At 34.1% G+C, this 12,116-nt stretch overlaps 1 protein-coding gene and 1 long non-coding RNA gene across 2 annotated transcripts; one reads left to right on the forward strand and one right to left on the reverse strand.

The window, feature by feature from the left end:
• Positions 1-1,823: 1,823 nt before the first annotated feature.
• On the reverse strand, positions 1,824-4,126 carry LOC145117500 (Protein kinase superfamily protein). The gene is made up of 2 exons (XM_079053784.1): positions 2,931-4,126; positions 1,824-2,441 (listed from the first exon to the last, which is right to left on the reverse strand). Exons 1-2 carry the CDS (start codon positions 4,084-4,086, stop codon positions 1,990-1,992), a joined length of 1,608 nt encoding a protein of 535 aa, XP_078909910.1. The 5' UTR covers positions 4,087-4,126; the 3' UTR covers positions 1,824-1,989.
• A 1,151-nt stretch (positions 4,127-5,277) lies between these two features.
• Positions 5,278-6,358, forward strand: LOC145117420 (uncharacterized). Its single transcript, XR_013712649.1, has 3 exons — positions 5,278-5,627; positions 5,706-5,798; positions 6,122-6,358. It is a non-coding gene; the product is annotated as an uncharacterized LOC145117420 (long non-coding RNA).
• The last annotated feature ends 5,758 nt before the right edge of the window (positions 6,359-12,116 follow it).

A 12,116-nucleotide genomic window follows, 5' to 3' on the forward strand; every position in this document is an offset into this window, starting at 1 on the left:
TCAGAATTCAAAATAAAAAGAATCAAATATCCCTTAAATTCCGAAAATTTCATTAATTAAACTCATGTTTCGTAATTTGAAGATAATGCAAATGTACAATATTACTTTTTTTTAATTAAATGACATATATATTCTATTTTCTTTAAATTAATAATATTAGTAAATCAATTTCTTAAAATAATCAAAACCATTGGTCCATATTCATCCCTACATCCAAACAATAGATGTCATCCACATTATAACCTAACTATATATATATATATAGACATATATATATATATATATATATATATATATATGTCTATATATATATATATATATGTATATATATATATATACATATATATATATATATATATATATATATATATATATATATATATATATATATATATGAGCTTGGTGAATATATGGCTGTCATGTATGCAAGTTTGGGTGTAGAACTTGATAAAACTAGTGTAGTTTCGATAAAAAAATCAGTTAAATCACCTCGTCATTCAGAATTATTATTTTAATCATTTATTTTATGATTTTAACAACCATTTAGAAAACAAATTGCTTTTTCATTTGCAAACATTTGCTGCTACGACCTCAAAAACCATTTCAAACATTTTTATTTATTTTATAATATATAATTTCTTATGCATTTGTGAAACACTAGCTTTCATAATTTCAATTTAATTCCATCACCACAAATAGTAGTTTTGTAGCAAAAGAAAAAGCAATGAAGAAAAAAATAATATGATTTGTCAAAAAAATAATTTTATGTTTCAAAATTGTTAATGCGGTATTGTTGATTTAATCATGAATAGAAATTTCAAAAATAAACGAACATATCCGCAATTTGATTTCTTCCAGATTGGATTTTGTTTAGGTTATATAATGGGTTATTTGAATAATATTTTCATAAGAAATTAAATGAAAAATGAAGAAAATGAATAGATAACATGGAGGACGAAGACGCCTACGTTGGAGATTAACTAGGAGAATATATAAAAAACAAATAATCTTCTATTATTATGAACGATTTAATCCAAATTATATAGTTTTTGATAAGTTCTATATATAAGATTAGATACCTAACAATCTTATATTCACTTTTTATTTATATATATATATATATATAATAAAAAATAAAATATAAGATGGTAATTTGTCTGAAAAGTAAAGTTTAATTAATGAAAAGAAGGACAAGTGTCATTTTTCTAAAATTGAGGGGATAAATATGTATTTCTAAAAACTGATTTTGTAAGGAACTTGGACGGTGTAATAGATTGTAAAATATGAAGCATACATGAAGGACTGAAAGTGTAACGTGAGTAAAAATCTATTTAAATTAAGCATCAATGCAAGTCAAAAAGTGTTGTATGGAAGATTCGAACCTACATCAACACGGAAAAGATAGGGAAAAGGAAGCGGAACATGGAGGTTTTGTTTGTTTTGGAAGTGGTTAAATGTCTTTTGTCTTTTTCCATGTTTGCGGAAGAAAACGTGTACTTGAGAAACGTCTACCCATCAGAAGGGAAAAATGCTCAAAAAGTACTTTTGTAGAAAAACATACGAAGCCAGAGTCTTCAACCAGCTGAACCAAACAGATTTTACTTTTGATATTGAATAATATAAAATATATACAATTTAAAATATTATATTAAATAATTTAGCAAAATTTTGGGCCGGGGACCTGTGCGGCTGCACACCTCATGGCCGGCCCTGTAAAAAATATAATAGACTTAACCATAAAACTCGTTAAGTGGAGTAGAATGATAATTCTGTAAAAAAGTTGTGACCTTAATAGTAATAATAAAAGAAATATTAATGCCTTTTTTCAATTGCGCGTAAAAAACTTAGGACTTTTATAATATTACAAACACAGTAAAAGCTTTTTTACTAACGTTTTTTTACCGTTTACTCTGAAAATTACAAGTCTTAAGAGATAAATAGATAATCATATATAAACCGTAAAGGGCTTTTCAAGATAGATATAAAACCTTAGACATCAGAGTTACTAGTTATGTGCAACTTTAAAAACTCCAACTCCATTTCCAAACTAGATCTCTTTCTCTTTTCATTATCCAACTCCAGTCTTAACTTCTCTATCATTTGCATTAATGAATCTTCTCTGCTATCAAGTTCACCACCACTACATATAGTTTCTTCAGCTCCGACCATGGAAAGCATATACACCACCTTCTCTCTTTGATCATCCAAACTCCTCTTCAATGTCATCAAACTCCCCACCACAACTTCTCTATCAACACCACCACTCCCACCAACAATATCAACCTCCTCATCACCGCCACCACCATCAATGGTCACCACATTAGGTAAACTTACTTTATTTCCATCTAACTCCCCTCTCATTTCAGAAATTATACTTTCTCCGCCAAATGTAATTTGTTTAGCAAATACATCTTTTTGAGGATTCGCGTTCATATGCAGACCTACATAGAAAAACAGAGGATGCATGCCTATATAAACAAAATCAAAGCTAAAAGGTTGTAACTGAAGTACATCTTTGAAATATATAAGTTACACATTACTAAAAAATAGCCATGACACATTCAATGTATGATAATATTACTTACGTATTTTGTTTTCTCGTTGTCCTTAAAAATACCAAGAGACAGAAAAGGCGTTGCTAAATAGCAATTATATTTGTCCCTGTTAAGGCCGTGAATTCCTTTCAATTCTTTACAGAATGCTTATTTTTTGTCAGTAATTTACAGATAAATTAAAAAGAGATTTTTGAATTCATTGTTACTTTTAGAAAATCCTATCCCTAGTTCTAGTGTAAAAACCAGGAAGAACTTTTCTGCGACAAACAGAACCACGTTGTTAAATGTTAATCTTTCATTGAAGAGGATACTGACGGATTAATCCGTCGCTAATACCCACACTTCCATTAGTGATAGTAAGCATGTTTTACGTACCTTCGTCCAAGCTCTTCGATCTATAACTTGTATCCCCAACAGGAAACACAGGATCCAGCTCACAAGCATCCACATTGAAGTTCCACCCACTAATCCTTCGGTTTTTCTTCACATTACTCCCAATCAAAAACTCGTCTACCTCTTCATCATTATCGTCTTCCATTTGTTCTTTGCTCATTGATCCAACTCTTTCAAACTTAGTTTCTTTAAACCTACGTTCCACAGAAGGCAATCCCTGCAGCAAATTCTTCACCAGAAAATCACACCCTTTACAGTTTTTGAAGAAATAATGCTTCAACAGTTTCTCTGCTGTAGGGCGTTTTAGAGGATCTTGATCCAGACATAATCCCACCATGTCCTTGAAATATTTTGATAACTTCGTGTTCTTGAGCAGTTTTTCTTCTTCTTTCTGGTAATGTGAAAATCGTATACCTTTTGTTATCTTCATTGCTAAAGATTCTGAGAATGGAAGGTGCGATAGTGGAGGTCTTCCGTATGCTAATTCCAATGCAGTGATTCCAAATGACCATATATCAGCTTTGTAGCTATACCCATTGTGTGAATGAATAACTTCAGGTGCCATCCAGTAAGGCGTTCCTGTGATTTCTTTAAGCATAAGACAACGAGAACTTGATTCGTAAACAAACGCTGAAACACCGAAATCTGCTAACTTGATTGATCCATTTGAATCCATTAAAATGTTCCCAGCTTTGATGTCTCTATGAAGATGGCCTTGATCGTGTAGATAACGTAGACCCATTAGAGTTTCTTTAAGGATTATCGAAATACAATTCTCTGAAATGCCGTTAGGGAAAGAAGAGGTTATGATGGATTGCAGAGAGCCTGCGGACATGAAAGGCATCACCACCCACAGACGACTGGCGACTGTGAAAGAGCAGTGGGCTTTGAGAACGTTTGGGTGAGATAGAAGGGACATTGTTTTGGCTTCCCGGCGGATATTTTCGAAATCATCTGTGGTTGACCGGTCGAGGTCGATGGATTTGATAGCAACTACGGTGGAGGTGGTGGTGCATAGGGCTTTATAGACTATGGCGCTACATCCTCTCCCGATCTCTTGGAGGATCTGGTAGCTGTTAGGGTCGAGTGGGTAGTGGAATCTTTTGGTTTCTCGATCTTGTTCATCATTGTGCGCCATTTTTGATGTGTAACTATGAATTTGTGGGTTTAAAGATGGGACTTAATTTAGATACGAAAAAAGGAGGGGTTGAAGCAGTTTTCTTGTGAATGGTACATCGTTTGATAGAGAGTAAAGTGATGCATGTGATTTTTCAACTGTTTTTGAAAGCTTGAATACAGCCGGATATGGCCCAGCTGTTGGCTTGGTTTTAAAGATTTGAGTAATTTAGAAAAACGGTCCATTTCGTTAATTTTTTTTAATAAAATCCATTTTTTTAATTGTAACATGATCTAAGGGTGTTCACGGGGCGGTTCGGCTCGGATAGTAATAAAATTGTGAACCGTGACCACGGAGCGGGTACCTCATGTGCACTACCCGAAACCGAACCGTATTGGCGAAAAAACCGAACCGAACCGAACTGTATGAAGACGGGTAACCGCGGTTCGGTTCACGGGTACCCGTTAAATATAAACGTCAAATTTAATCATAAGTACAAACTTTATTTCAACGATTTCATTATGAAAATAAGTAAGCAAGGGACTAAAAAAAGTGCAAACCGGAGACTGGAAATATCTATATGTGAATATGACGTTCAAATAACATTAATTATAATCTATATAATAACTATAATAATGAAAATAACAAGAAACATCTATATGTGAATATAGAAGTGCAAAGTGCAAACTTGAAATTTCCTATGACCGGCCGTATCATGTTTCTTGATAAAAAAAAATTTGTCAACTAATCTAGACATACAAAAAGATTACATACGGTGAAGTGCAAACCGGAGACTGGAAATATTTTTATTATGTTTTATTGCTATATTAATAAAATTTATATTTGTTATTTATTTATTTATTTATTGCTTGACGATCGTTCACTCTATATTGGAAATAATGTTTCATGATCAATAGAAATAATGCTTGAATATATATATATATATATATATATATATATATATATATACCTTAATAAACATTTAACATGTTTTGCGAAATTTTAAGAGATACAACTCTTAAAACATCATATACAACAACTTTATAAACTACAAATTTTTTTGTTAAACCTTTGAAAAAGTCATAATACAAATTTTGAATTTATAAGTTCTCGGATAAGATTGACCCAGTATTCCATCACATTTGTGAATTGAATCGGTCAACTTCCTTTTTCTCGACTCATTTATCTCCCAGACGACGTAAATACCCAAGGTTGCCCTCATTGTTGTGCTAGGGCTCTTCTTTTTCGCATTCACTTCAGCCATCGACCACCTCCACCACATCATATCCCTCTTTACATGCTCTGCCTCATCTTCATCAACTACGCACGCTCCATGCTCACCACCATCCACCACATCACCATCCTTTTCACTAGCAACGCTCCATCATTGCACACTACCAAACAAAATCGCATCAGAGGTCGTTCTCTTTCTCTTTACAACCATAAACATCTTTATTCTCCATCTCTTTCGTTTCTCTGACTGTGTTTGTTTAACAATGTTTGTGTATATGATTTGTTTCTTACACTATAGAAGATTGAACACGTCGTACGGTTTCTAAAAAGTGAGTTTTTTTTCGTTTTTAGATCCTTTCAAGAACCCGTTGTTGTTCATTTCTATATATCTGATCTTGGGATTTCAGGGTCCGATTTGTAGTTTAGAAAGCTTGGGATTGGAGTTGTTCATTGGGCGATACTGTGTTTTGGCTATTAGAGCTTCTCTTGGACAGAACACGGTAAAACACGAAAAGCTTAGTCTTTATTTTATTTTAGCTTATGTGGAAGGTCGCCTTTTTATGTAGTAATGTATAAAGAGAGATTCTATATAGATATAGACTTCATATCTTCTACCATAATAAAATAAGCACAAACCTCTATCCATTTTTTATTGTATTAATTTTAGACATGGTTCTAAAATATGTTTGTGTACGGGGACTAAAATTTGTTTGTTTGTGTACACGGGTTTTTATAAGTGCATCTATGTGAGGGGTTGCAACTGGGTAAGTCAGTACATGTTTTTGTGATTTCATTGTTCTTTTATTTTGTTTCTATGTTATAGGATTGTACTCTGAAGAAGCTAGAAATCAAGCTAATGTGAAGCAAGATTCAAAGCCTTCTCCAATTTCTGGGATTAGATTCACAATTCAAATGTGGCCTCATTAAGTTTCATGTGAAATCCTATTTTGGGTTAATATTGTTTTTTTTGTTAAGTTTAATAGTTAGAGGCATAATTTTGAAAGGATTTGGTTGCATATTGAAAAACTTACTAACACTTAACCATAATTTTTGCTCCAAATTCATATGGATTTATGTGTAGGAATTTACACAGCTTTTGCTTTGGAGTAGGATATGTTTTTTCTTACACATTATGTGCATCAGGTTTGTTTAGTAAAACAGTCACAATACCAATTTTACCCCTAAATATAACCTGAATGAATCAAACCATCCATTAATTCAAACATGTTCACATCTTTTGTAACTTCACTTCAATTATTTTGGCAACCGAGGACAACATACCTAGAAACAAAAACAGAAAGGGTTATCATTAGCTGAAACAGAAAGAGGAAATTGTATTACTAAAGGGTCATGATAGATTCATGGCACTTGATCTTCGTCATGGTCTGTCACACAGTTATCACGTGGTAAACAATCTATTCCTTTTTAGATGAATTTATTATAATAATTAGTCTCACCCTGAGTAATCTGATTTCATTATTTATCTTAATTTTGTTTAGAAACCAGTCACGATGACACTTTTACCCCTAGATGTAGTTTGAATGAATCAAACCATCTATTTGAATTTTTTTCTTTGAGGCAAAGTACTTTGAATTTTTTTGCCTCATAATAGCAAAGTACTTTGAATTTTTTTCTTTGAGGCAAAGAAAATATATTTTGCAAAACAAACCAATTAAAACGATGCACTTTAATATTTACTCATAATAGCAAAGTACTTTGAATTTTTTTCATGATGAACTAAAAAGTGGCTACTCTTTTTTCTACATTTAAACATATAAATGGAAGACCATTGCCATTTCTTGTATTTAACAAATTTGATGTTATTTTCTTGATTTATTATTAAGTTTTTTATTAAAAATAATATATGGAAGTTATTTGTCCGCTATATGCTTACAAAAGAACATTACAATTTAACTGGTTGTACTTTATCAATTTTTTTTTAGGATTTTAAGTATGTGGTCTCGTTTAAACATTATAAATTCTAATTTCAAGGCGTTTTGTATTTTATATCGGAGTTGACCAAACTGGGTTTTTTTTGTACCGATGTGTGTGCACCTTTTTCGTGAACATATTCAAACTAATGGAAATGCATATGTTTTAATTTACACGCAACTTACTTATATATAACATTTAACATTAAGAATTTGATCTTAAAACTATTAAGAAAATTAAACAAATTACACAAGATGCTAATATTCAAAGCCCTTATTACGCAAGGATAGTAATCAACAAAAATAAATTAACAATTTATCAATCCTTTTTCACCGAGATGAAACAACTCCCTACATGTCGTCTGTTGTCCATGAAATATTCCCCGTTGGCCGAAAGGCCGAAAGGAAAAAATTCATTAAACCAGCTATATGAGACTCTCCAAGTAGAACGTTCATAATAAATATTATTTTTTTAACAAAATATATCAACATACATCTATATTTAATCTAAAATAGCAACATACTTTTAAAGAGACATTTCTGAATGACATGTAAACACTGAACGATAACGATTTGTCAAAAAGTAACGCACATTCCTTAAAATATAACATGTTTCTGAATGTAAATAATTGACGTAACAAACTATATACCCGTCGCTTAGCGCGGGTAAACGACTAGTATATATATATATATATATATATATATATATATATATATATATATATATATATAGGCTTAGGTTATTCTATTCAAAGTAATTATTGTGTTATTGTATGTATAAATGTGAGCCAATCATTTTACTTATTTTAAGAAAGTGATTTACCTATATTATTAAATAAAAGAAAAATAGAATAATGCCATTTAATTAAAAGAAGGGTAATATTGTACATTTGCATTGCCTTAAAATTAGGAAACCAAAATTTAAAAAAACAAACTTTCAGATTTTATTGGATCTTTGATTATCTTAATTTTTGAATTTTGATTTTTTTTAAATTAATTTAGTTTAAATAATTCTAACATAATTTTTAATCATATCCGGTTTTATTCTGTCAGAATGACATTCTTTTTATAATGATATTCTATGAAAATGCAAGCCATAAACTAATAAAGAGACTTACTTCTCGCAGAATAAACAAATTTTTAGATACAAGTTAAAATTTTTCTATCACATCCTTGAAAAAATAAAAAACTTTATATTTTATTCTATAATAATGAAACACTCCCTAATAACAAACAAATATAATATGTAGATTATTCTATTGGAATATACTATTACATATACTCTTATCATTCTATTATAGATTAATCTAACAGAATATGACAATGAGTAGTGCATTTTTCTGGAAGATCGGTGACCATTGAGGATTGTTCATGTCTATCCCACACGCATTCATCCAACCTTCGGGTCATTGATCATCATGTACTTCATTCATTCTATGAGAATAACTGTCATGAAAATGAATTATGCAAGAATAAAACTATGTGAGAATGCTTTTATACGACAAAAATAAAACAAATTTTAGTAATTCTAAGAGAACTCATACTAAATGATAAAATCAAGTAACACAAATAACGAACTCATAAATTATTTTTGTGTTCTTCAAGAATTTGAACATCAAGTTCTCTTTCAGACATTTCTACAAACACCTGGTGTGCAATATTCTCATAGAATTATTTTTGTGTTCTTTAAGATTTCTGAAACATCATGACTTGTTAGAATCACATAATTACTTTTCACGAGAAATATTTCCATGAAAAAAATCAAAAAAAGAAGATGAAAATACTTACAAAATCAGAACATGAAAATACCATAAATCTTACCATGTATTTCTTCTTCCTCAACACCAGTATCCGTAAACGCCTGTATGGCGATTTCTATCCTCGGGAACACGATCCTAAATGGGACATCCAGACTCCTGTTAATCACCATGTTCTATTTTGTGTCGGAGTCATGGTTGCACACTGGTTTGCAGCATTTGAAGCGTTTTTGTGCCCTTTTCTTTCATTTGAACATTCGACGGGAAAAAAACGTGGACGAAGGCAGTCAATCGATGGAAAATATGGAGGCTAGAAAGAATCGGAGGCATAAATCAGTTGAGGGGTTTCGATCCTCGATTAATCGAGTGATAAGGAACGAATGTAGGTCAGAAATCAACACACGAATCAACGATCGCCTCTGGTGCGGAGTTGATTTGAAGAAAGGAGGACGACGAAGCAGCCGTCGTCGATCTCGGTGGGGGAAGCAATGGGCTGTTTAGCAGCTCTCGACTTACTCTCTTCTGGTTCTGGCGCCACAACTTCACTTAATTCCTGGAGTTTGGAGCAATCTTGGGATTTGGGGATTGATAATGTTGACTGTGTACGAGGAGTGTGTACGAGTAGGAACTCCTATGGCCATCCCGCCCCTCTGCGTCGGTGGGATTGAAGTTAACGAGGAAGAAGGTCGATGTTTTCTATCTAGGGTTTTAAAGCGGTAAATGTAAACGATTTTACCTAAATTAAAGGGTTTATGATTTGAATAATTAATTACCAAAATTAATTAAAAGCTAAGATTACAATTTTACCCCTATCTAGGTTTTCAAATTGATTCGTCCACATTTATGCATACAATAACACAATAATTACTTTAAACACCTGAACATATATATATATATATATATATATATATATATATATATATATATATATATATATATATATATATATATATATATATATATATATATATATATATAGAAGTAGGATCAAATGAGAACACCTAAAAGGTTGAGAATGCGAGAACAGATCACAACCTTGTAAATAATTAGATCTATGACTATTATTAACTGGACCATTTATGAACAATTATAAAACTGATGTGCTAAATATGTAACTTTGAAATGGCAAGAAGGGTACTGTAACATCCCAAAAATCATGACCAAAAATTTATTTTTAAAACATTACTAGATCATAGTATCAAATTATTTCAAACATACTAAAAGGGTTATATAACAAATCGGAGTATCTTTTCAAAACACTTGTTCATTATATCAGAGTAAACATCCCAGGCTAAACTTCTTTGGTGTGTGCCATGCGATCATTCCGAGCTCTTCCCTCCGCTACCGGAAGTACCTAAAACCAGAACTGAAAACCGTAAGCACGAAGCTTAGTGAGTTCCCCAACCTACCACGTACCATACATAATCACATATTGCAAACACTGGGCCACGGCCGCTACATCGGGCCCCGCCCGACCCCAAGCCCCGCCTGGCTTGAGCCCCGCTCGGTATACAGATCTGTTTCTCTTAGACCCCGCCTGTCTCTGGGCCCCGCCCGCTAAACACATACAAGCATATAAATAATTCATAACACATAAGCTAACTGAGTCTACTATATTCCTGTACTAAGGTCTTGCATATCTTGGGCCTCGCCCCTGTCCTGCTACTGGTGAGTCATGAAACCCCGTCCATGCTCCTGCTGTTAGTGAGGTACGGGCCCCCGCCCACACTCACTCCTCCTATCTCGGGCCTCGCCCCTGCTCTGCTACTAATGAGGTATGGAACCCCGTCCATACTCTGCTAATGATGAGGTATTGCGGCTCGATCTTTACTTCATGTGGAACGATGGATGCTGAAACCTGGACTCTCTCCGCCACCAAATCCGAACAACGAGACTTGAAATGGCCTGGCTGGTGACAATGAAAACATATATGATTCTTCTTACAATCCCGATGCACATGCCCTATTTCTCCACACTTGAAACACCTAAACTTGTGACAAGCAAACCCATGGATTCCCCCACACTTGCCACACACCTCCGTGCCTCCCTGACTCTCAACATCCAATTCAGCCAAGTTGGGTTCTCCACCTTCTTCCATTTGTCCTGCGGTGAGTACTCGCTTCCTTTTTCCGAGCTGTCTATCCAAGCCAATCTCCTGTTCCCGAGTTACCCCGATTACCCCGTCAACTGTCTGAACAGTCGCTGTCTGACCCTGAAGCCCAGCGGTTACCCTATCAGTAACATGCTCAATAAAGTTGGGTAACTCCTCGCGTACGGCTCGCGAAACCTCCACAACAATCCTATCATGTAGTTGACTCTCCTGGAGACAAGGTTCATACCCCACCTCCGATCCCTGACGACAAGAGCTAATAACCGGATCCTTCCGCCCGAGGGATCCCAGAGATCCATAAACATCGGGCCCCATAGGAGCCCCTAACTTCCCCGCCGCAATCTCGGCCTGGAAGGCCTTGAGGCGGCTATCCAAAAGCTCCAAAATTCCCTCCTTGACTGTACCGAAGATCAAAGGAGTCAGATCCAGAATACTGCGCGTAATCTCAGTTGATACAAACTCTCTCATCTGTTCCTCGAGCTGACTGGCTCCTGAACCTGAGCCTGATCCCTCACCGGCGCCTGAAACGCCAACTGTTCTACCCCGAAGCGTCACCATGCTGCAAACATATCATAACAACCATCTGAATACTCAATACTATCGAGGGATCCCGCACACACTACATGTTCCTTGGTTTCATCTCAGCCCTTCTCGGTTCGAGTACATATCCTCTCCTTTCAGTAATATGGGCCCCTACTACCTTCCACATCTATCCGTACTTTCCTCAAGAATTGCCTCGACTACACCAAGTCCCTTTCACTACTACTAACACTGCTCCCAACACTACTATCATCCTAGGCTTGCCCTAGGGTATCCTCTAACTCACTATCTGCCATCAGCCGCATAAGAAATTCATGTTATCTTGTGACAACCCGATATTTCAAGTCAATGTAATGTTCAAAAAGTCAGATAATATTAAACTATTTTTGATGTAATAAAATGGCGTCAAAAATGAAGTGTTCTAAAGTCTCATTTGGGTTGCATAAAATGTTAGATATATTGTCAAGGTTTCCAAATATA

The sequence above is a fragment of the Lactuca virosa genome, chromosome 5, assembly GCF_052849685.1.
Source record: "Lactuca virosa cultivar CGN04683 chromosome 5, Lactuca_virosa_CGN04683_v6, whole genome shotgun sequence".
NCBI classification, from domain to species: Eukaryota; Viridiplantae; Streptophyta; class Magnoliopsida; order Asterales; family Asteraceae; genus Lactuca; species Lactuca virosa.

Coding starts and splice junctions, on each gene's coding strand:
- LOC145117500 (XM_079053784.1), bottom strand. CDS start 4,086: ATGGCGCACAATGATGAACAAGATCGAGAAACCAAAAGATTCCACTAC. Junction 2,442..2,930: donor ATCGAAGAGCTTGGACGAAG/GTACGTAAAACA, acceptor TTTTCTATGTAG/GTCTGCATATGAACGCGAAT.